The 26,078-nt window shown below is 39.5% G+C and overlaps 1 protein-coding gene across 5 annotated transcripts in view; it reads right to left on the bottom strand.

Moving 5' to 3' along the window:
- LOC116055374 (arf-GAP with coiled-coil, ANK repeat and PH domain-containing protein 2) overlaps window positions 1-24,029 on the bottom strand; it is a 55,057-nt gene extending 31,028 nt beyond the window's left edge. For 4 of the 5 annotated variants that reach the window (XM_031307341.2, XM_031307346.2, XM_031307342.2 and 1 more), the window contains exons 1-4: window positions 23,603-24,029; window positions 5,070-5,127; window positions 2,801-2,920; window positions 2,151-2,204 (exon numbers count right to left, since the gene is read on the bottom strand). In XM_031307341.2, coding sequence (XP_031163201.1) covers window positions 2,151-2,204; window positions 2,801-2,920; window positions 5,070-5,127; window positions 23,603-23,655 — 285 coding nt within the window. In that variant the 5' untranslated portion in view covers window positions 23,656-24,029. The remainder of the gene's footprint in view (window positions 1-2,150; window positions 2,205-2,800; window positions 2,921-5,069; window positions 5,128-23,602) is intronic. The other variant, XM_031307345.2, reaches the window with a different exon arrangement.
- Window positions 24,030-26,078: the final 2,049 nt, after the last annotated feature.

Genomic DNA, 26,078 nt, shown 5'->3' with positions numbered 1-26,078 from the left:
GTGGCAAAAATCTCTCTGACAGTCAGCTGACGTGACCACAGTTTCCACTGTTGAGTCACAGTGGCAGGCCTGCACTGTGGCTCCTGGAGGCTTTTAGGGGTCTAGTCAAGGAAGCTGATAAGAGGATTTGGTGAAGAAAGACTCCGCTGTTGAGTAATGGTAGACTGCCCAGCCTGCAGCTTTTTGAGATACTAGTTATGAAGACATATACAGTTTCATATTTAATCTGGCAATATTACAGTCTGGCTTCAAGGTGGAACTAAGACTGCCTGTAGAACTCAATTCAATCAAACCTGAACAAAATGAGCCAAAACCTCACATGTAATGATGTGATGAAATATGAGATTTAGTTGACCTATAAAGTATTGTTTTCCACTTCATCCCAAGGATAAAGTTTAATGCTGCATTCAGCTTTAACTGCTATATGAATAGTGTTAAATCAGTTTTAAACAAGGTAAAAATGGTACTTATAGTACTGATTAAACTGCTTTTTTTTATTAATCAATTAATGATTTTCTCTATAAATTGTGAAACAAATATGCCCACAATTTTCTAGATTTCAAGGTGACGTATAAAGATTACTTTGGGTTTTGACATTCAATTTACTATACTTCTAGAAAAAAAATTACATTTACGATGCTGAAACGTTTGGCATTTTGCTTTAAAAAGTACTTACTAATGATTAATCGGTTATCAAAATACGACCTGATGAATCTCTGCCAATCAACTAATCAATTCCTAAAATAAATGCATCTAAATAAAAGTGCCTTTAACTTATTTTACCATTCTCTTGCCCCACTAAAAATGGTCTTGGTAGTTGTTGCAGCAGCAATAGTATTAATTAGGTGTGTGCAACATAGGTCTTTTTGACACTTAAATAGAACGGCGGCTTTATTAATATTATTAGTTACAGTGGTCAGGTCAAAATGTCCTGCATAAAGCCTATTAAATCGACGTTTGACTGTTCATTATTCACATTCATTCAAGTTCCTGATCTTAAAAATACTTTTAGGGAAGCACATTTAGCATAGATGTACATTTCCCATCCACAAGCACAAATATAGCAAAGGTTCAATTCCCAGTAGCAGCACCTCTGGTAAAGTTGTTTGTTCTAACAAACATCTCACAGACAGTGTGATGCTGGATGGAAACTCACTCTGAACATGTTATGCAGAGCTTATAGAAACATGACATGACAGGAGAGATCAAGCAAAAAACTTGTACCGTAGAACAAAAGCCTCTAGGCTCACCCTATACCTCCTTTCTGTGTTAAAGGAATTCTTAATGAGAGGATAAAGAGAGGAAAGTTGTCTCCATTTCTGAATGTCAGCGTCATGCCTACCAGAGACTGACAACTGAGGAGGCTAACAAGGGGACAGAACAGCCACATAATCAGATCTGTCCTACTGGGCTCCTTGGAGTGTTTGGTGGGGGACAAGAGAGGATAAAACAATAAGGCCTCATGTTTATTTGTTGTCCAAGATCTAGTGGTTGAAAGTGGAGTGCATTAGATGACCGTGATGTAAAAAATGTAAAGCCAACAGAATACTTATATTACTCTAACTGAAGCCTAAAATGGTCTCCAGGATGACAACCACATGGTAAACTCGGTTTTGCATTCTATCACCCCTTTAAAGATTGACCATGACCATGTTTACCTCAGTAACGCATGATTTATTCTACCAGATACCACAGATTCCGCAACATGGAAGGCAGGGAATAGATTTTATGAGACAGGAAAATCCTCTCTTTATATCCAGGACTTTATATGCTGGGAGCAGAAGTAACTTTGTTATTTTTGTGATATAGTCTTATATGTGTAGCCATGCCAATTCCTTCTGTACCATAAAAGCAGTTGAAGGTTAAATGTCTTGCTTAAGGGCACCCCTACATGACTGCTTATCCCCTATAAAGTATTTCTTGTTTCCGCTTCCCTATGTCAAACCAGTGGCCATCCTCTCACAGACATAAAGTCTCTGTCTTGTAGTCTGCTGCTGTCCTTCCCAGCAGTAAATAAAAACTCTGACAGTTAAAGAGCTTCCAGACTGTCGGCCCAGCTGAGTTTTGTCATCACACAGCTGTTTAGGAGGGGGAAAAAAGACAATGCATCCGGTTTCACATGGCAGTGATATATACGTAGATGTGCATACCGTGTGATAGTTGATCATCTCCTGCAGGCTCTCAGCAAACTTTGTGAGACTGGACTGTGGAGAGAAAAGGAGGACAGCCATGAAGGCAGGCAGAATAAGAACGTCACCATGTATTCTTATAACGATAAAAACAAGGCCTGGATTAAAACAATAGGATGTCTGACACAGACTCTTCTGTCAGACAGATATGGCTACATGGAAACTTTGGTCTTTTTTGGAGACACAATAACACTTTAGGAAAGAATTATTTTGGCGAAGTTACTCTCTCCAAATCCATGCAGTGGCTGAACTTCAAACCCAAGGGAGAGGCATTGAGGGAAATACACAAAGGCAGAGGAAAAGCTTGCCTCGCCATGCAAAATTCATGTGGGAAAAAAAAAACATCTGACCTCGTCAAGACCCAATGGACGGTAGGTTTTACTAGGCCTCATTTTTTAAAATTTTGATTTAATCTGGTAATGTCATGTAAGGATGAAAGCACTTGACTCAAAAGAGACATAAGGTAGTGCGTGCAAACAGAGAGAAGGTACAGCAATTGTATAAATTGTCAAAAGAGGCCTGCCCCCACACATGCAAAAAAACAAACCCACGCTGTACTAATGCTGGTGACTTTCTATGATTCAGATCAAGCCAGGTTGTTTTTTGTTTACCTCAATGACCTCATCTTTGGTGGACTGCTGGGCTAGCTCCCGGATCCCGCTAACAAACTGCTTGTTGGCTGCATTGTAGGCTTTTCCAGCATCAATCATCCCAATACACAACTTCACCAACTAGAGAGAGAGAACGAGAAAGAGGCAAATGCTTAAGGGGGTAACTAGAAACAATTCAGGTCATTTCTTCAGGGCATTCTCTCTTCTCTTTTTTTTTAAACACTTGAAGTTCGCTGCTTAAAATAGATTAAGGAATCGTAGTTTTGTTGGAATGTGGTGGTGCTGAGCTAAAGACTAACACTGATGCTTAGTCAGTTTCTTGGTAATTAACAACAGGCACTTCTCTCCCTTTCTGACTTATTGGGAGCAGATAATTCCAGGTTATGTAAACTCACAACAAATGCTGGCCGTTCTCCATCCACTCCCACACAGGAGATGACACAGAGCCTGAATGTGCATCTACAGCCAAAGCAGTTAAATAAATAACTAAAAATGCTAACTTTAGGCAATTTCCTTAACACATTAGTAAGTTATCAACAGTCAAAAAATACATAAAAGCTGATACAATATTAAATGCTTATTTCTCCCTATTTAAACAATTGACTGATATTTTGCAGCAAACCTCAAGTAAATTAGGGACTTGAATCAGAAATTAAAATTATTTTAGTCATAAATTAAACTAATCTAAATCATGCCATCACTCAAAATGTGGCATTTCAATTCAAAAACACAACATACAGATTTTTCATATTATTACATATCAGCAGGTCTTGATAATCTTCTATCTAAAAACACATGCTAACACCCATCCACTTAAACAAACCATCATAGTCGTCTGTATTTCCCACACATTCTGTCGGTGCACCATTTTCCACCACGACAAATTATTATTGTATTTTTTTCTCTCACATGGAGGTTAAACATTTTTTAAACCCTTTTTGATACTTAATGAAGTTCACTAATTTCAATTATGACTCGACTACCACTGCTTTTCTCCACAGCACCCATGCTCTGTTCCATGTGTAAACTCAGTTGCCAGTTTATAGGTACACCTAGCTAAAACTAATGTCTAAAGTACCTAATGAACTGGCAACTGAATGTTTGAGGGTTTTTTACATGAGCTTGTTGTTTTTATGACTTTTTTGTGTGCTTGTTTGATTAGTAGTTAATTTTTCAATAAAATGTAGTTCAGAAATATTTCAGGTACATACTGCATTTCAGTGTTGTTCTATTTTATTAGTTTAAATAACAAGGAACTGTGGACACATTATTTCTTTAAAATAAAAGCACCCCTCACAGTTCAATCAAATCTGACCTCAACCTAACCTGTAAGCACATCCAAAGCTTCATAATAAGACGTCAGCTAGCCACTGTTACAGTCTCCAGTCCGTGAGGAAAATAGCCCTTTTATGAGCAGATTTAATATTAGCTCAGTTAAAGGTCTGTTTACTTTTGGTGACATGGCTGTGTGTATATGTATGGCAGGTAGGAAGCTCAAAGAAAATGTTGAACTATGGACTCTCCAGCCCCTTGTCTCTCAACTCCACCCATCAACACGTATACACTCAGACACACACACACACACACACACACACACACACACACACACACACACACACACACACTCGTGCACACAAACACACCCACTCTCCAGCAGATCCTTCCTCTCCAGAGCAAGTGAGGCTGCGGCTGAGTCACAGAGGTGGGGTGAGGAGGAGGGTGGGACTCTGTAAGACTGTTAAGTACAGAAACAATGAACTGGGATCTTCCAAGCTCGAGGTCTCGCCCTCAGCTAGTGAATACACTCTCAGCTGTGCGGGGATCCATTGGGAAGAGGGATTGGTTTGCTATCAGGGCAGGACACATCTACTCATTAACACTAGTTTGCTTGGTTGGTTTATTAGTTTAGTCTAGCTATACCACTGTGTTGGCAATGGACAGAGATGTGATCTGCTCCAACTTCAGAATAACTTATACATCTGAAACACTTAAGTGAGTCATGGTTTTTAGGAACCATGGAAGTAAATTGACCAATTACAGCACATACTACAGTAACGGGGGCATTTCTTCATATACACACCCACATATTTGTTGGCCAGGTGCGCAGTGTTATGAGTCTTACTCAAAGGCAATCTTCCAGGGGCTATGCCGGGGACAAGGCCAGGGACAAACCTGCAACTTTCCACTTACAGGATGGCCACTGTCGCTGCTCGCTCACACAGTAGAACAAATGAACAATTGAACAATGTTTTTCATGGGTGGTACTGACTTTGTCAAGCTTGGATTCCAACTCGCACACATCCCCCTCCACTTCCTCTATGGTGGCTCTGTGAGGAAAGAAAAAAAGCATTTGAAATCAACTGTAACCATGATTCAATACTATCAACTTCAACGACATTGAGAAGCATTTACAGTATATGCTAGGTGGTAAAGGGAAGATAAGACACACTGCAGGGCAATCTTTGTGTGAGGAACATGAAGTCCCTCTGTGCCACTTTGGTTTACGGTCTTTGCCACATTATTATCATCATCTTCCTAGTTATCATATGTCCTGCGTTCACTGTATACAGACTAATGAAGTAAGAATGTTTTAAAATGAAATAAAGTCAGCTTATTTCAAAAGCTAAGGCATTTAATGTTCTACATGACGATACTCTTTATTGACCTTGGTAGAAGGGAAGCAAATAACAGCATAAGCATATAAGCATTAGAACAGCACAAGTATTCCTGACATCATGTCTTGATGACCTCGGTAGATTTTTGTCATCATGCATGATTATGGGATAAATATTTGCCCAACTGTTGCATTTTATATCAACATCCTGATGATTTAAATACAGGGGGAACTTCAAGTTAAATGTAACAATTAAATTTCATCAAACGCCCACATTCTACAATTATAGCCATCTTTTTTAAGGTTAAAGTAAAAATTCTTTGATTCCAGCTTCTTCAATGTGAATATTTTCTAGTTTCTTCTTACGTTGTCTTGGGCTTTTGGGAAACACTGATCCACATTTCTCACCATTTTCTGACATTTTAGAGACAAACAACTAATCGATTAATCAAGAAAAAATTCAACAGATTAATCGACTATGAAAATAATATATGACCTTACTCCAGTGTAGGAAAGAAACATAAGCGTCTGATAAGTGGCTCTCCTACTGTACACAGTAAACTTACAACAAAGGGTAAAACACAATAAACCACTAATAATGTTATGAAGATACGTTTATAGTTTACTCTACTCAGGGATACACGGTGCTTGCTGTGCTTGAACTCAGGTGTGCCCATAGACGTGTGCCTAATAATTACAACACTAGGGCAGTTTGTGCTCATCACACTAGTAAGTACTATCCAAACACAAAGCAGCAATAGGCACCATTGCAAGAATAACAGAGAGCCAGAGAAGAGCATGCTTATTGGACTTTGTTTGCACATTATAAAAACTGAATGTATGACACAGTACTAACCTTTGTATGGTGTTTAGTCTTATATCATCAGCTATATCCTACAGCTAAGTTGTGGCTTTTTGATGATGCATGTTCCACATTTACAACAGTTTAGTGGTAATACCTGCAAAAAGGCAAGTTTCCTCTCTACACTATGGATGACACTGGAATGGTTTACGTCATTGACTGGTGCAGCTGGAGCACTCTGTCCCTTTCTGTCCAAGATGTTAAGAGATTAAGAGATTAAGAGTGACACCCTGCAGTAGCAGCGGGTGGCATTTCCTAAAACCCCTCCAGCTGTTTGTTCTTCCGTATGGTGTCACACTTACAGCTGCCAACATCTGGTCACTGTCGGGGGAAAAACAAGAGGCTCACTGAGTGCTTTCAGCAAGACGTGCTCGGATCAATGATTCCGGTGTTTTTACTGTTTGTGTATAATGTGTTTTATACTTAATATTAATCTTAGGCATTGTATTGGTGTCTGTATATTTTTTTAACAATAGCAAGTCCTACTACAATAAAACATTATTTCAAAGCAGGGAACACCAGAGTCCTAAGCAACATAAGTAAAATTTTGATTTTATTGTGACTTGTCTCTATTAGTAGTCGTCACTATATTTACAGTAAATCCACCTAAATAACTTTCTATATCTATCAACACATACCTTTTGAGCTTAAGGCAGCTTGGAGGTTGTTGTCTTTTATATGAAGAAGGTTGTAATTTAAAGTACTGCTTGAGGTCACTAAAGGCAGCTACACACCGGGCCGATAATCGGCCGCTGGACAGTCTGGCGAGGTCAGTGACTCGAGTCTGTTCGGTGTGTTCTGTGCCGTCGTCCATTGGAGGAGCTGTCGGCCTTCATTTTGGCCGATTTGACATGCTCAGTCGGAGGCAGGGCAGTCATGACTCACCCGGAAATGGCAAGCGGGATGAGCGGGACTAACCGGCAATTTCCACTGGATGCGGAAAGTCTGCGGAACGTCTGCGGAACGTCGACGGAGCGTCGACGGAGTCATTAGGTTTCCATTAAAGTCAATGTGTGCATTTCCACTGACTGCAGAACGTCTGCGTCCCTACTCCGTCCCAGTTCCGTCAGTCCGCAGCCCTCCGGAGCAGATACGCAGAGCTTCTATTTTTGACGGACGACGGAGAGCTCCGCAGCAATTCAGCACAATTCAGATTGTGCGGGACAGGAAGTCGAGCACAGAAACAAAATAAAACATCCGGTTACTTTTCAAAATAAAATACACCGTGCTCACGGCAGGTCATTTTCCCTGCACTACACCTTGAAAACACAGCAGAGAGTTGTTTCCCTTCTACTCCTCTGGATGGAAACAAACTGTTGTTGGTTTTGTGGTTCTGTTTTATAGAAACTACATCCTGTCATATAAGTCAATTCGCGAGATCTCGTGGTTGGCTGGCCGCAGCCGTTACGCAACAAATCCGGACCTGGTGGGTATTGACGGACTGCGGCACACGCAGCCATTCCGCAGCGGAGCCGGTTTGCAGACGTTCTGCATCCTGTGGAAATCCATGGTAAGTCTCTCAAAATCTGACGAAAATCTTTTAAACTGACCTTTGTCAATCTGAAATGTAGATAGATTCAGCAACTGCGTGGCCTATTTCTCGCTTAAAATGTTTTCAGAAACATGTTTCGGTGAACTATTTTAGTACAATATGAGATCGCATTCTGAATGAGTCGCCATGATGGCCGGTTGAAAAATCGAAAATCCGGAAGCAGCAGCCAGACCCACGTGACACGTTCGTCCAATCAGCTGCCGGTTTTAATTTTTTGGGCGACAATACAGATTAGCGCCGCCTGCTGTTATGGAGACGTATTAAGTCTCGTCGCTTTGGTGTGTGCCGAGGCATTTTTTTGGCCAACTCGGGGAGACTGATCAGTCCAACTGCCTTTTCTGCCAACGGTCGGCTGTCTGGTTGGTCTGTAACGGCCTGAAGACAAATTCTTATACTTTGTACAGACTGAAATATATCTGACAGATTCTACATTTCCAATGCATTTGTCTTATTTACATGTGTTCTTCATCAGCAAGTAACAATGCTTTGGAACCTTCAATTATTTGAATACACTAATAAAGAATACTGTATATTTAAGCAGAGATTGAGCAAATCATTTTAGAGATCTCTAAACTTAGGAACACCAATATGTTTAATGAAACCAAGATAAATATCAGGCAGAATGCTGATATTGGTATAAAAAAAACCTGTCTGAGTCTGGCCTCAATGGAGCCAAGAATCGTTTAGTCCATGACCAAGACTCTAAGCTTCACTATCTTCAGGAGTGGTGCTCTATTGCTGAACCTGAGCTCAAACCTTGCCATGTTTAAATTAAATATACGATATTCATTTGCTGGCTACCAGAAGTAAATAACTTTGTGTTGCAGCTAAGAGTAATTAAACAGAAAAGCATGAACAGGCAGCAACTCGCTCAGCAAGTTGAAATGTTGGCATACCATAACCAAACTGTAACGTCTGCAGAAACTGACATAAACCCAATTCGAAATATGTTTAGTGCTGGTCCCTTAGGTGCTAAACCTACACTGCATAAAGGATGTACTGTATGTCAAAGAGAACTTTACTCATCTTGTGTACTTTGATTATTACACACAAGCGTAAACGTTAATAGCATGAACTGGCATCAGTTTAATCAATTTATTATATATTCTACACTTCATAATTCAAAAAACCTGAGAGAAAGGCTTGCAATATGGGAACAGTGTCACAGAGTTGTATCATTGTAGAGTTTTATGACATTTTGTGAACCCAAACAGTGGAATGAACTAAGGGTTAAAGTAGAGGAGGGCAAAATAGTGTCAAAAGCAATTAAGAGCTTGCCTCTTTCACAGAGGCACTAATCCTGATCGAAAGCTATGTTAGCATGTCAGTTGCTACAGGCAAAGTCTATTTCTTTGATGTATCACCCAGATGATGACTGTTTTGCTGACAGACTGACAGGATTTGGGCTATTCTTATATTTTTCTATATTTATACACTGGACTTTTTGGTTAGGCACATTCAGCCATCTTTCCCTGGAACAACAATGGTTTAGACAAATTAGCCTTGGAAACTCAATCCTTTGTCAGTCAGTCGCTCTCACTCTTTCGCTTTCTATGCAACCACAAAAACATGACTATTTCCTTCTAATCTTGTAATTTGAGCTTGCAGGGTGAACTTGTGAAAGTGCTGACAGAGGATAAGAAAAGGAGGGGCCCTGGCAAAATGAAAATCTGGGCCATTGCCTCACAGCTCTGACCTTGGAGCATGTCCAGCAGAGAGTCTGGATAATAACACACATTTCTATACATATATCGAGATAGAGAAGACAAAGTGAGGGAATTCAGACATCAGCAGTCCTGAGCCTGGAAATTCAACTGATATTGATACTGTATATGTATATGATACTGACTGGTGACCATAACTATTTCCATATCTGGCCTCAACCTGGCTGAGTATTTGGTTTTAGTGAATGATTTCCAAATGGGGCCCTAGGATTGTGGCAGGGTTGTAACACTGTGCAAAACATATAGTCCATTACATACGTCCCATTTGGGGTCAGAGCTTTTTCTTAACTCACTATTCAACACTTAAGTCAAAGGTGTTCAATCATGAATCATCTGAAATTTCAAATAATGAGAGTGGCACCCAGGATTGCCTGAACAAAGAGCAAGTAGGGCAATTTTCTTCATAGCTTGAGTAGGTAAAGAGTTTATTATACCTATAATACTGCTAGAGCTTTCAGGCATATGGCAGTTATGAGAATCTAGAGACGTATGGACACCACAGATAACACCTTTGCAACTGCATCTCGAAGAGTGAACTATCCGAGAGCCGATTAATCGGCCGATTTTTGTCAATTTTTTACATAATCGGCATCGGCCAATATCAAGCCGATTAATAAGCAGGCGCATCTGCGGGCAGCATAGTATTAAAAACATGAATAGGCGACATTTTTTACAGTGCGCCCAGACCAGCTGCCTCCAGCCCCTCCCCTCGTGAATTCTCGCGCAGTGTGTCTCGCACAGCCACTTCAGGTTCAGACGCTACTGTTAGTAGTAGCATGTTGCTGGTGTTCTTGCCTTGGGATTAACTGTACTAATAAAACCGTACAAAACACCGCGGCCACACCGCTGTGGAAGCTCCCCGAATGTCATTTATCAGAGTCTGGTTGTTACCCCTGTCCGTGGCAGTCTCATCCACTCCTATAACGGAGCTAACTGAGCTAACCGCTAACGGAGCTAATCGTTGCTAACAGAGCCTTCAGTTCTCCGTGCCTGTATCCATTAAGTGCATCTATGGACTCGAGCACGAATAAAACCCTTAATTTTATTAAATTGGCTGGATGAGTTTTAAATTACAACTAAGAGTTGTTTGAATGACAGAAATCTGGAAATCAACAGGACATGTAGGCTAACAGTAGGGTCCCCAAAACACAGATAAAACACTTCAACAAATGAACAATGATCTAACAAGAACTGACTTTAGATAGCCCTAGTCTGATGTGATTCAACAGGAGTTAGGAGGAAATAGTGTTGAGATTAACAATATGTCACTTTCTGTGAAGCAGATTTGTATTCTCAGAAGTTTAAAGCTGATAAGTGCACTAAACTTTATTTTTTCATTGAAAGGTTTATTTGACAAAGTTTATTTTCTTCTTACCTGTTTTGTTTATTTAATATATTTTTCATACATTATTTATACAATATAGGCTACAGTATGTTTTTACATTATACATTTTTAATTGAAGTAGGCTAACCTATACAGTGTAGATTGGTGAAGTGTTCAATAAATGTTTTTGTTGAGAAATTCTGTGTATATTAGTGTTACGTTTTATCTTTCAAATAGAGGTTTAAAAACAAGCACATATCAGCCAAATATCGGCCATCGGCTGACCCTGATTTCTAAAGATCAGCATCGGCATCGGCCAGAGAAAAACCATATCGGTCGACCTCTATCCGAGAGGCCTGTGATCTGCTGCTCAGGTTTATAAACTATAAATGACTTGGTATAAGAAAATCAGGGGATATGATTTTATTATGTTAATGCTGTTACCCAAAGATTGTTGGAAATCACATATGTGTGCATATATGATTTAGAGGCAGTGGCAGTTGTGGAAATAAAAATTGGCCTTAAGGGCCACACCACTCTACCCACCAAGCTACACAGAGCTAAAGCCAATGTCACACAATGTCCTTCAGTCATTGTGTGACGAAGCACAAATAAAAAGGAAATCACACAGTTTATACAAACCTAAATCTCTTAATCCCAAATTCTAAAAACATGATATTGAAGAGTGTAAGCTCTAGAAGTTTGTTGTCAGTTCATAAGTAGCTCTGAGAGGAGTGTAACTATGGTTTATGTTGTATACATTTTAGCATAGCTTGTTGCACCAACATAATTTGTGAGGACACATCTTTGTTGATACAACAGAAATAAGTGCAACATCAATGACCTGCACTGAATTCATTTTTGGTCAATAATAGAGGTGGGAATCACCAGAGGCCTCACGATACGATATCATCACGATACTTATGTCACGATACGATATTATTGTGATTTTAAACATATTTCAATATTCTATGATATACTGCAATTTATTACCCTTTTTTCCAACTTCAAATGTTTCCCAATTTCAAATAACGTCCCCAAAAGGAAACTTTGTCGACATCTGTTTTATCTAAAAAGATACATTTCTCTGTTTGCTCATCTCACTTTAATTGTATTGCTGCAAAATGGGATTGTCAAGCAGACAGACTGACCTACACATACAGTGAGGAAAATAAGTATTTGAACACCCTGCTATTTTGCAAGTTCTCCCACTTAGAAATCATGGAGGGGTCTGAAATTGTCATCGTAGGTGCATGTCCACTGTGAGAGACATAATCTAAAAAAAAAATCCAGAAATCACAATAAATGATTTTTTAACTATTTATTTGTATGATACAGCTGCAAATAAGTATTTGAACACCTGAGAAAATCAATGTTAATATTTGGTACAGTAGCCTTTGTTTGCAATTACAGAGGTCAAACATTTCCTGTAGTTTTTCACCAGGTTTGCACACACTGCAGGAGGGATTTTGGCCCACTCCTCCACACAGATCTTCTCTAGATCAGTCAGGTTTCTGGGCTGTCGCTGAGAAACACGGAGTTTGAGCTCCCTCCAAAGATTCTCTATTGGGTTTAGGTCTGGAGACTGGCTAGGCCACGCCAGAACCTTGATATGCTTCTTACAGAGCCACTCCTTGGTTATCCTGGCTGTGTGCTTCGGGTCATTGTCATGTTGGAAGACCCAGCCTCGACCCATCTTCAATGCTCTAACAGAGGGAAGGAGGTTGTTCCCCAAAATCTCGCAATACATGGCCCCGGTCATCCTCTCCTTAATACAGTGCAGTCGCCCTGTCCCATGTGCAGAAAAACACCCCCAAAGCATGATGCTACCACCCCCATGCTTCACAGTAGGGATGGTGTTCTTGGGATGGTACTCATCATTCTTCTTCCTCCAAACACGGTTAGTGGAATTATGACCAAAAAGTTCTATTTTGGTCTCATCTGACTACATGACTTTCTCCCATGACTCCTCTGGATCATCCAAATGGTCATTGGCAAACTTAAGACGGGCCTTGACATGTGCTGGTTTAAGCAGGGGAACCTTCCGTGCCATGCATGATTTCAAACCATGACGTCTTAGTGTATTACCAACAGTAACCTTGGAAACGGTGGTCCCAGCTCTTTTCAGGTCATTGACCAGCTCCTCCCGTGTAGTTCTGGGCTGATTTCTCACCTTTCTTAGGATCATTGAGACCCCACGAGGTGAGATCTTGCATGGAGCCCCAGTCCGAGGCAGATTGACAGTCATGTTTAGCTTCTTCCATTTTCTAATGATTGCTCCAACAGTGGACCTTTTTTCACCAAGCTGCTTGGCAATTTCCCCGTAGCCCTTTCCAGCCTTGTGGAGGTGTACGATTTTGTCTCTAGTGTCTTTGGACAGCTCTTTGGTCTTGGCCATGTTAGTAGTTGGATTCTTACTGATTGTATGGGGTGGACAGGTGTCTTTATGCAGCTAACGACCTCAAACAGGTGCATCGAATTTAGGATAATAAATGGAGTGGAGGTGGACATTTTAAAAGGCAGACTAACAGGTCTTTGAGGGTCAGAATTCTAGCTGATAGACAGGTGTTCAAATACTTATTTGCAGCTGTATCATACAAATAAATAGTTAAAAAATCATTTATTGTGATTTCTGGATTTTTTCTTTTTAGATTATGTCTCTCACAGTGGACATGCACCTACGATGACAATTTCAGACCCCTCCATGATTTCTAAGTGGGAGAACTTGCAAAATAGCAGGGTGTTCAAATACTTATTTTCCTCACTGTATATAATAATAGATCGATACTTGGCTTCTGTGTATTGCAACAGTATTGCCACGGAGAATATCGCAATACTATGCTGTATCGATTTCCCCCCCCACCCCTAGTCAATAATGAAAAATCTAGAGTAAAAGCTGCACATTGATTCGCTGAAATTTGACTTGAGTTTTGTCGGTCTATAAACTTTACAAACCAAGCCTTGTCTTAAACTGACCTCTCTCTGGTGCTCTCAGCTCCAGTGCTGAATGTCAGCTAAACTACTTTAGAACCAGACGCTGGTACAATCTCCTCTACTGCCGTCCAGTGTGAATATCTCCTTGGCTGACAGTGCTGGTAACAGCCCAACAGTAGAGATGTTGCGTGATTGTGAAAACATCAAAAAGGCATAAAAATGTGGGTTTTACAGGTAAAACATGAGACCACAGTAGGCTGATAAAGGAGTTGAGTTTGGTGGGCTGCAGCTCTGCAGGTGCACTAAACTGACACTAACTGGACAGGGGAGCGAATAATATATTTCTCATGCTTGTAGGTAATGTGTATTAAGGAAAATACATCAGTAATAATGGTTGTTGTAATAATAGTTGAGTGTTTATTAAAAAAAAATATCTATAGAAAAGAAAAAGCATAACTAATGAACCACAACCCCCTATTTTTTGGGGTGAAGAAAGCAGTCAGCTGAAGGATATGAGAAATAATTGTAATGACCTCTCAGTCATGGCAGAGATTATCTGAACACTCTCAGACATCTGAAGGTCTTACTAAATAAGAGATGTAGCCATTATATATTTTCTAGACTTCAAGAAGATCCATTTTTTATACAAGCAGACAGCCCGGATGATGCAGGTATTTTGCTCTCAGTGCGAAGAGATTCTGACCAAACTGATATCTGCAAACTAAAAAGAAGCAGTAGCTGCAGCCAAAGCAGGCAAGTAAGGAGGGCTTTAGTTGGTAAAGATGTAATCAGTGGACAATCTCATCTCAATGAATTTAATAAACCAGACAACACTCATGGGGCTACCTTAATATCCAGTGTTTCGTAGCAAAATCATTAGTGCAATTTGTTCTGAAACATGGAATGGAGCTCTGAATCCTGACTGTATAATCAAACAGGTCCACTATATTTTGTGTTTTTGTATTTCATTTATCTAGGCTGCTGATTACAGACCAAACATTGTCAGGTTCAGGATAGAGTTTTAATGAGCTGTTGTTTGGTTTTTTTCTGAGTCCAACCAACACTTACAACTTGTGTGGTCACATCTTTGTGTCAGTTTGCGCCACTACTGATGGACACAACGCCTTTCCATTGACTCAGTATGCAATTGTGTCACCTTTTAAAATACACCCTGCTTCCTGTCTTAACATGCTTAAGAAAACCTGAAAATATTACTATTTAAGAAAGTTGGAACCAGTGAATTCTGGCCATTTTCCTCAAAAATTACTTCAAACTAATGGATTATTATCAAAGTAGTTGCAGACACATTTTCTGTCAACTTAATAGACTCCTTGTTTCTAACTCCTAATACAATGTCAAATAAAACTGTATTAAAGAAGTAAATGCTCCAGAGTTCATGTGAGCAGCTTTAAGTATATTTGCTGTGACTACACACTGTCTGGTTTTACACATTCACCACATTTGTTGACCTTTACAGCTAAGAGAGTGACACAGCTAGTGTGGAAGGGGTAACTTCCAGCAGGAAAGTATAACGAAACAGCAACATATGATTAGCTGACTAGCTTTTTCACTAAATGGAACAATATAAATTGGGGAACTAAGACATCCTGGTTTAAGTGCTGTTTGGGTGTGAGGGTGAAGCTAGGGCTAAATAAAGAGAGACGTGTGGTATGAAGGAGACTACAGCGCATAAAAATAAGAAGAAAAAAAGCCTGCCTCGTAAACCACATCAGTGAGAAAGAGGCCGATTCAGCATTACTGAGGGAATGTTTGGGTCCTATTTTGCTTTAAGTTGGCCAAGATCACGCTAAAGGGCCGCTGATCCACAGTATATGGCCGACAGACATCCACAATACTGTACAGCTAGAAGAGAAGCTTTGGATTATATTGGTCTGGTAAATAAAACGTTGCCATTTAATATAATTAGCTGTCAGTATTTGAATGAGTAGCAATATCAAATAATATCACACTACGGCCACACTTCTTAAACTGTCACTCTGCCTTATTTACATTACTATACATGTAAGCTAGTAGCCTATAAGAGCTGTCAATAGGATTTTTTGTCAGTTAGAGAATCTTTTAGTGTAGTTGTCAAAAACATAAATCAAAAATGCTCTTCATAATTTCCCAAAGTGACATCTTTAAATTGCTTGTTTTCTTTAACCAACCGTCCAAAACACAAAAATAATATATTTACATTTAGGCTGTATAAAAAAGAAAAACAGCACATTTTCACATTGGAGAAGGTGGAACCAGCTAATGTTTGCTTGATAAATTACTTAAATTGTAATCTATTACAAAAAGTGAAAAGAAATACTTATAGGCACTGTATGATCTAGCCTATACGTACTATAGATCAGCACACAATACTACCTTAAATTATGACTGGTAGAAATGGCACCAACACTTGGTTGCCCAGAAATCCACTCAAATCTGTGTTATTGTGGTTACTCTAGATAAACATGTACATAAAATGGTGTTATTTATAAAAGTGGGTGACTAAAATTATTACACTGCCAACAACCAACAGAAACAAAGCCTACTTGCCCTCCGACTCTTACTTACAGCTCTGACTACATAGTAACATATTCTATAAAAACGAAGACACCTTATTCTTTTGCAGTGATTCAGTGACCATGAAGCAAAACAAAGAGTGCCGCCTCTCTGGCTCTGTGTGGCTGTTGGCAGCAGGCCAGCAGGCTGTGCACACGCTGCATGCAGTAGTGAGGTAGTTAAACAGGTTTGTTGTTCACGCTCCCAACACAATAGTCTTCAGTGGGCCTTGGGCACAGACCTCGGCACTCCAAGACATAAGCTGACACTCGAAAACCATCTGCTCTTCGCATATTTTTCACAATTCTCCAAATTGAAAGTTATTTTCTAATGATAATTTTCTTCTTTTGTCTAAACAAAACGATAAATCTATTCATCAAGATAATAATAGGCAGATTAACCAATAATGAAAATAATTGTCAATTGCAGCCCTAATGGCATAAAACCCCAGTTCCAAACTGAGTCATTTAATACTTAAGTATCTTCCAAAATAGAGTCTAATCCCATATTTATAATTTCCTACACTCCACAGTTGGCTCAAAGCAGGCTTACTTCCAGTTCCAAACGACTATAACTTATCCAATTTAGATATGTGTTAGGGCTGAAACAACGAATCGACAAAATCAATAAAAGTCGATTATTAAAAAAGCTGGCAACGAATTTCATTATCAATTCGTTGTGTCGCGCGACACGCCACTCAGTCGCGGAGATAAAAGCAATTGAGTTGAGTGCGGAGCGAAAGAAAAGAAAAAAAGAGCAGAGCGGGGGTAGAGGAAATACGGAGAGAGACCGGAGAGACCCTTAACGTTGTTCTGAAACACACGGCGGAGGCAGAGAAATCAGTACGACCTAAGTAGGCCTGCAGCGACGCGTCGATGACGTCGACGTCAAAATTACGTCGACGTCGTATTTTTGCGTCGACGCTTCGCCACACACACATGTGGGAGACCAAAACATTGCAGGAAACAGCAACCTCCTCACAGAATTCCCAACAAAGCCCTGCAAAAAGCCCCATGAAAAGAAGAAGTCCTAAAAAAACAGCTCGCCCTTAATCATCGAGGGTATGGGAATACTTAAAATATAGTCCCAAGTACTAACGTTAGCTAAATTAATTTCATGTTTGTGTAGTGTGTTGTGTAGCCTGCGCACTTAGGTGGTGCTAGCTAACTATCTTAGCTCTCCGTGCAGTTTGTTCGTGCTAGGTTAGTAGCTAACGTTAACGTTAGCTAGCTACTGGCGCCTAGGCGGCTGTGTTTAGCTAACGTTAGTTATCATCTAATGTTGGCTTGAATGGTAGCTAGCTTACAGCTGCAGAACACAGCTATCTATAGTAGCTAACGTTAGCTAACGTGAACGTTAGCTACTAACCTAGCACGAACAAACTGCACAGAGAGCTAAGATGCGTTGGTTTGCCTAGCACCACCAAAGTGCACAGCTGCATTAGCATGTAAACCTACAGAAAAGCAGTTAAGAGAGTCAGTTTGATTATGCATCAGGTTTTATGTTGGGACTGTTATGTTGTGTTAAACAATCCAAGGAATGTCTGTACTGTGCACTGCAGTGTTTTTCTTTTTTGCACTACAACTTGATTTTTTTGAACAAGAGAGTTATGTTGGTACTGTAAAAGAGTAAACAGGCTGGCCTTTCATTTTGTATAACAGTAAACTAATTATTTTATTTTGTGTAAAGCAGAAGATTTTTTGCTGTGCAAAATTGTTTAATAAAATATATTATTAAGAATTTTTTGGTATTTATTTGAGATACATTATGGTTTTTATTAATCGAGCAACAGAAAAATAATCGTTATATTAATCGTCCAATTAGTCGTTAGATTTGTCGACTAATCGATAAAATAACCGCCCGATTAATCGTTTAATAAATAATCGTTTACCCCCAGCTCCAGACCTAAGTCATCCAAGGTGTGGGAGCATTTCACACTAAATAAATCAAAAACGTGTTAATTGCAAGATAAGCAAAAGTGACACGGCATGGCACGGGCGCACCACGTGATGATTCAGCACCTAAAATGTAAACATGTTGGAGTCCTTGATGAGGAGGAAGGGAGTTCAACAGCAGGGTAAAGTCACTACACAATCCTACTTTTGTTCCGTTCTGAAGTGAGGAACGTAACGTCCCTCCAGTGGTGCTGGTGTGGTGTTTACTCGTTATCCAGCTGACTAGCATGACAAGCTAGCGTTAGCTCGTTAATAACAGTAGTAAAGCAGGACTAAAGACACGTTTTTATTCACTCGCCTTTTTTGGCCCATTAATTTTCATCATGTATATATTCTGTGCTTTGTCCCATATCCGTTATTGTTGACAAATATATTTGTGTGTGTTGTACTTTTTGATTTCATTTTATAGCACTTGGTCATCTTAAGCTGTGTTTAAATGTGGTGTACAAATGAACTTAAGTCACACTTACTACAATGATGGTAATAATTTAATGAATAAGCTTCAAGTGAACGTGTGTGTGTGTGTGTGTGTGTGTGTGTGCGCGTGTTGTCTGTATCTGCTCTTTGGGTTACTTACCTTTACACAACTATTAACTAAAACAAGTATGTAAGTATGTATTGAGTTGATGTAAATTAATGCTTTTTTTTTTTTTATCCGATTCATCGATTAATCGAAAAAAATAATCAACAGATTAATTGATTATTAAAATAATCGTTAGTTGCAGCCCTAATATGTGTGACAGTTGAACAGCTCCACATTACAACTTTTCTTTGATGTTTTCCAATTATGTTTTGTAAAGTGTCCAGTTGTGTTTGTCATCTCTTCCTTCCTCTGGTGCTTCCGCTTTCACTAATGTTTTTATGTAAAGAAAGAAGATTACACATTTTTACAGGTTCGCTTTTTTGTATCTAATCTACAGTCTTATCTTATACATTCTACAATAACACTTTGAATCTGTTAGTGTGGATGGAAATGTGAAGAATGGGGTGAGCTTCAGCGCTGTGACGTAGATCCTGTAATTGTTAGAGAGCGGAGCAGTGGTAATATGGAGGGGGGTCCCGTCCCGCTGGGGTAAAAACCCACCATTAGACACACGAGCTTCAACAACAACATTAACAAGATGAGGTCATTACTTAAAGATGAACAGTTACACAGTCTCTTGGGAAGTTACGAATAAACAGTTAGGCCAATTTTGTATATTGTACATCCTCAGACTTCCTCTGTCTTAGACAAGTTGTAAGAAGGAAAAACACAGACTGAGGAGAGTCATAACTACAGCATTTTTATAATCTACTCTAAAGATTGAGTGATCATCAAAAATGTAGAACAGGAGTAACGACTTTGACGGCTATAAACTAGGGGTGGAACTAACCATTATTTTTATTATCGATTAATCTTCAGCATATTTTTTTCAATTTAATTTCAAAGAATTTTATTTGCTATGCTGCCCCATACTTACTGAAATACAACTGTGTCTAGCAGTACCAATACAGCAGGAGTACAGCTAGTCCTCCTCACATTTCATTAGCTGTTAATTTCCTTTATTAATAACCATTAAAAGCGAACAAACCGCAGCTCAATTAAATCACACACATGCCCAGCATGCTAACGAGCCTGCAGCTGGACTCTGATGGGAAACTACTCAGGGAGTATTGCAGTATGAGAACTCCTCATCAGGCTCTGGGTGGGTTCTGTATTGGAGAAGACTGCCAGTGATCTGCTGGCTCTACAGCTGCCGTCAATGACTCAGGGGAAACTGCAACCGGGGCTGTTCGACCAATGACTTCATATCATGGCACTCGGCCGAGCTCCGAATCAATCAGGAGCGAGCAATCAGGTTATCATGATTAAGAGGAGCGTGAAGACAGGGAAAAAGGTTGCTGCTAAGTATAGCAATTAGCTAACTTCTGGGCAGTTTATGTCGACTAGGCATAAAAACATATCCATCTTACTCTTGTGAGGTTTCATTTTTTAATCTCTATCTTTATGCTTCCTTGTGTGGCCTATTTAGAATAGGATATTGTAATATTTCAGCTCTACAGATGTTCAAAGTTTTGGTCACCCAACTGTCATCATTACTGTTCTAAAACTACTAATACAAACAAACTGCTAACTTAATAAAATATGATGGCAAATGTGAGCCTCCTTTGGGACCTTGCAGGATATAAAGGCATATTAAAAATGTACAACATTTACTCCTATACATGTGGGGAGAGAAGCCACAGCCCTCTGAAGGGACTTTTCAACTCTCATAGTTGAAGAGGAGCCAGGAAAGGCTGAGCCTAATGTCTATTCTCAAGTGGAAAACTAGGATACGAGGGTTTACTGCCAGAAATACATAATTTTTGAACTAGTGAATCTCTCCTCTGGGCTGAAAGCATGGTTTATGACCAAAGACAGCTTCCCAACTAAAATGAGGATGAGAGCAAAAAAAATAAATAAAAAAAAGTGGGGTGTGCCAAATTACCACTTGAAAACAACCCTCTCCACATTTGGGGGCTCCATATTCTCTGGCACAGAGTTGAAAGCAAACACCAAAATGGAAACAGATGTTGAGTGAGTGAGAGCTGCTCCACGCTGGTGTATGTTTTCATCCATTCTCTCTTTCTCTCTCGTTATGTCCTCTTCTCTGGCCAAACATAACAAGTGGGGGTGGAAAAATAAGAGTAAAACGATGGTGGTCGCAGTGAAAAACTGCGCTGTGAAAGTCTCTGCTCAGTCCCAACCCATCAGGATGAACCTACGGTGGACTTGCAGTCAGGAAACTGTGAGCGATGACTTTCCTAAAGGACAAAGGGCACTAAAAATATAGAGCTGTGGTAATATGCTTAGCTGGACTCCTGGTTGCAGAGGATCCTGGAAGTGCCTTCTTATCACCTGACATGATAACACACAGACTGGAGATCAGGGTTCAAAATTAACTTTTTTGTCCACCAGCCAAATGGCTAGTGAATGTTCACATCTTACCAGCCTATCTATTCAATAGACTGCCGTTGTTTTTTAGGCTGGAGACTGAAGAGTAGGGCTGGACGATTAATCGAAAATGTATCGACATTGAAATTCTGAAGCGGTTATCGACGTATTTTCTCCCATAACGATAATTTCGATAATTTACTCCTGTTGATAGGCCTACTTTCTCCTTAAAACATTCTACCACGTGTGTAGTCACGAGACTTCGCCCGGACCAGTCAGCCGCGTGGAAAGCATAATGGAGGATAACTTAAACACAGAGTCGACGGTTGACTTACTTTGTATTTATTAACAACCGGGGATCAAGCCTTGAACACAAATGATTGACTTTTAATAGGGAAGAAGTATCATTTGGGAAAAGGGTATCAATTGTGGACTGGTTGTCATTAGTTAAAAGTTTCAGTTTCACACAAACAATGACAGTTCACCACATCCTCTGACTGCGGTCCAGCTGAAGTAGTTCCCTAGCTTTGTTTCATAAACTCTACATCACTGACATACACAACTTCAAGCTGTCTGCAGTGACTCAGCGCTTTCTGTTATCAGGAATCAAGCAATGGTGAGTATGAGGATGGTGATCATGATGCAAACCAGAACAGAAAGAAAATTCCCAAGGCTAACTTCAAAGTTGCATTCATACTAACTGCCTTGCTTTAAAGAAATTTATAAAAGTATAATAATAATGACTGAGATCCTCATACCCACGCAGTAATACACAGGAGAGTAGGTCACTAGAGTGTTAGACAGGCCAACTTCAAGTAACACAGCTGACTGGAAAGTTTCCCTTTATTAAAACCTCTGAATGTCAACATCTGTTCCTTGTCTTTGTGAGACAGGATGTTGCAGCAACAGCAAAGGGAGCTGGGGGAGACGCTTTCTCAAATCTCTGGAAAACGCAAAGTGAGAGAGGCGGAAGTTGAGGGAAAAGATCCTATTTTACACAGCTTTTAAGTTTGATGAATTGAGACGGGGAAAAAAAAAAGTTGTGAGAGATGATGTCACAAGTGACACTGCTGCCCGGAATACATTACGTGAACACCCACCACCTGACAAAACTGCTGAAGAGCTCATTTACGCTTTTGGGAGTACTCAACCATTATTCACTTCATGCAAATACTTACCAATTAAATGGAGGAGTTTTAAGATGTACCACCTAATGTGTCTAGTGTGAGAATACAGTGTGAGCCATGTACAGCTTAAAACGATTATTTGAGTGGTCACAAAAAAGTAATTAGCAAGTAAAGTAATTTTTTTAAGCAACAATTTTGGTCTATCTGAATGTCACCTTGGACTTCGGGAAAGTGTGATGGCCATATTTTACCACGGCCCAAACAATTAATTGATTAATCAAGAAGATAACTGACAGATCATGAAAATAATTGTTAGTTGCAGCCCTAGTGTCTTGTCCTGCCAATACAAGCTGACAAGAGTATTTAATTCCAGTTAAATAAGAAAGTGTGGTAACAGTGTGATGTACTGCACACAATAATGGCATCCTATACTTACTATATGGTGCACACATCTGGACCTGAGGGCAGCAGAGAATGTTGATACTTTCAAAACCAATCTTTTTAATCTGGCTTTTTAATTAACTTCATCTATTTATCCATTTATTTATCTGTCTATGCATCCATGCATTTAGCTTATTTCACTTCTTGGTGTATGTTAAGTTGGAGTTTTTATCTATATCCAATTCTGGTATTTTCTCACTGTAAATTGATGAGATCTATGATAGCGTTTCCTCCGCTCCTGTTTTTTTATTTTTAGTGAATGCTGTTATTATTATTGAGTGTTTTATTAATTACAACGCCATTTCTCGATTTGTGTGGATTCTGTGAAGCACTTTGTGTTACATTTTATATGTATGAAAAGTGATACAAGTGTACAAATACAATCTGATTGATTGACTAAAGGGTGTTATACAATCATACAGTGTCGTACTGTATGCTTGACTATTTAACAATGGCAAATGAAGGCTACTGTTACATGACTGTGACTTCCTACATTCATTTTTGATATACATTCCTATCTTTACATAATTTATATACAGAAAACAAACACCAGAACAGCTTGCTACTGCTCATGTGCTTGCCACACTGGTCAGTGAGTTTATGTTTGGTTTCCTACTCAGCAGTCAGCCTCCCCGGCTGGCCACATCTTCCTGGGACAAAAATAGAAAAGTGGCAGGCAGCAGACGGCTAACGTTAGCTGGTTACTGCTGATTAGCTTGAGTTAGCAGGCAGCTAAGTGGATACTTTTCCCAGTGATAAATAAACTGTTAACCGGTACAAACGCCTGGTTGTCATCACTCACCTGAACCGTGGGGAGTCCTTCAGACATTCTTCGAAGTCCACAGTTATCTTCATTTTGCCGCAGTGGGTAAAACCGCAGACTTGCGCTCTCTTTGATTAAAGACAGTAATCCAGTCTTTCCAGCTAATTAGCTAGCTTGTTCGCTAACGTTACTGTACCTCTGTCCGACCAGCTGGCTCCACTCTGTCACTGCTCTGCTAGCCAGCTAGCCTCAGAGGCCAGCAGCTACGATTAAAAAGTCACGGCAATGCAACCATAAACAACTGTACGAATGTATGATTGCCAAAACGCTACAACAAAACTATTTCAAACGCAGCGGTCAGTCCTGAAAGGAGAAAGTATCGTCCGGTAGCTAGGTCATAGCAGCCAGTGGGAGAGGACGGAGCTTTCCTTCAACGCAGATACTACTGCCTCCCACAAAGATCTTCTATATTGGGAAATGATGGATCACTAATTCAGCGCGCATGTGCCCGGTTTCCCCAGACCCTTTGTTAATTGGGTTTTACAGCTAACATTAACAGAGAAAGAGTAGTTGTCACTATCATAATACAAAATATTATATTGATAACAAAAATAAAATGAGAAAAGGGGAAAAACAGATATTCTGGGTTATGAGGAAAGTACCTTGTGACATATTAAAAAAGGGCCACATCTTCCAAAATGATTAGAAGAGCCCTTTAACGTGAGTCTATTTTCTTTCTAATTTAAGGACATTAAAAAATGTCTTTAATCCAATGAGAATGGGAGGGAGGATTTTTGGACTAAATATTTTGTATCAAAATGTCTTGCTAGTCAGGTGTTGTTTTAACCTTGGCTGATTGGGTTTGATGGTGATGGCTGGATGTTCTCATGTTCTCAATGTGGTTATTTATGTTGTGCTGTCACTGACATAAATTGTGCACTGGATTTTAGCATATCATTTTTATTTATGTTCAATTGGGTACTGTGTTTCACCTTCTTAATCTGTTTGCAGGACACATTACCGTTTAAGGACAATAATGTTAAGTTAAAGTTGGGAAATGAAAAAAACAAAAGTGTCATTGAGTCAACATTATTAGCTCTCTTAATACGTCCATCCATGCTTTGCCACCAAGTATAAAATAATGGCCACTCTGTCTCGGCGACAAAAACTAAGCAAGAGCTATGCCTCTGTGTTTTCCTATACGATCTTTGTGTCAGTTGACGGTTGACAGGCGCTTCCAGATCCATTTGGAATTACCGTTGGCGCTGCCTGGGCTCCCAGTCAGGACCTCCTCATTATATTATTTATTATTTACCGTGATCTCATTACTGAAGATTTCATTACACAATCACTACTCAAGTACAAATTATACAAGTGCTAATATTTTACAAGACGAATACGTTAAAACATTTATTTTATCCGAATCTCTCGACCTCTTGGGTTGACACTGAAACAGCAGAAGATGCGTCTATAAACCCACTCAACAAACATGCAGGATAATCTTTGTACGAACACACAGTTCCCCTGTTTTATCCCATTAGAGTTACCTGAAATCCAACGGGAATTAAAGATATGTTGTGTAACTGCGCCGTCTGGTGCTTAGCGAGGTTATTTCAGAGGTTAGACCCATTTTGTGTAATGTACAAACTTAACTTTTTATTGCATTGTTTTTTTTATGCATGAAACATGCATTTAGTGGTCCTGTTGTCTGTCTGTCTGTCTGTCTGTCTGATGAGCTGTATGGTGCAAGATGAATTTCCAAAAGGATCAATAAATGTCTATCTATAAAACATCATAGGGGCAATTATCTGCTTTTATTGATGGTAAAGTTACGTGTTTGTTGTATAATTAAACTGCACTAACAGTGACTAGCATGATGTTACCTTTAAAGTAACAATGTACAACAAATTAACAGTGCAACAAGACGGGACTGAAGTTTGTGATGGGTTACCTAACACTAGCAAGTTTCAAATCTCTGCAATTTAATTCCCATACTTTGTAAAGGACATAAGCTTGCAAAAACACATTTGAGTTTAAGTCAAACTAAAGGAAGATTTGTAATAGAGCATATTTAAATTTTGTTAAGGTACTTCCATTAAAATACAGGTACTTTTTGCATTACTGCTAAGAAAGATGATTAGTTAGATAAAACTATGATACAAATATGGATTTGTTATGTTGTCCTTTGACATGATGATCCCAGAGTGGAGGTCAAGTTCACTTATAGTAGCTCATCATTTCTGTCAATGAATGAATAGAGAAAAGGAAAAGAAACTAAATCAAAGCTGTAAAAAAAGATAAAAAGTTTGTTGTTTGTGAGGAGGAAAACTTTGTAACTCCAGTCCTCTAGAGCAGTGGTTCACAACCTGGGGGTCGGGATCCCCAAGGGGTTCGCAAGATCATTTCTAGGGGTTGCCAGATGGTTGGGGGAGAAAAAAAATTAAATTACATATTCTAGACTGGGGAATGGTTTCTACATTACTGTGCAAGTTTGGTCTGAAGGTGGGTCAGGGAG

This window comes from Sander lucioperca, chromosome 11 (assembly GCF_008315115.2).
Source record: "Sander lucioperca isolate FBNREF2018 chromosome 11, SLUC_FBN_1.2, whole genome shotgun sequence".
Classification (NCBI taxonomy): domain Eukaryota; kingdom Metazoa; phylum Chordata; class Actinopteri; order Perciformes; family Percidae; genus Sander; species Sander lucioperca.
This window is presented reverse-complemented; position numbering and strand designations above follow the sequence as displayed.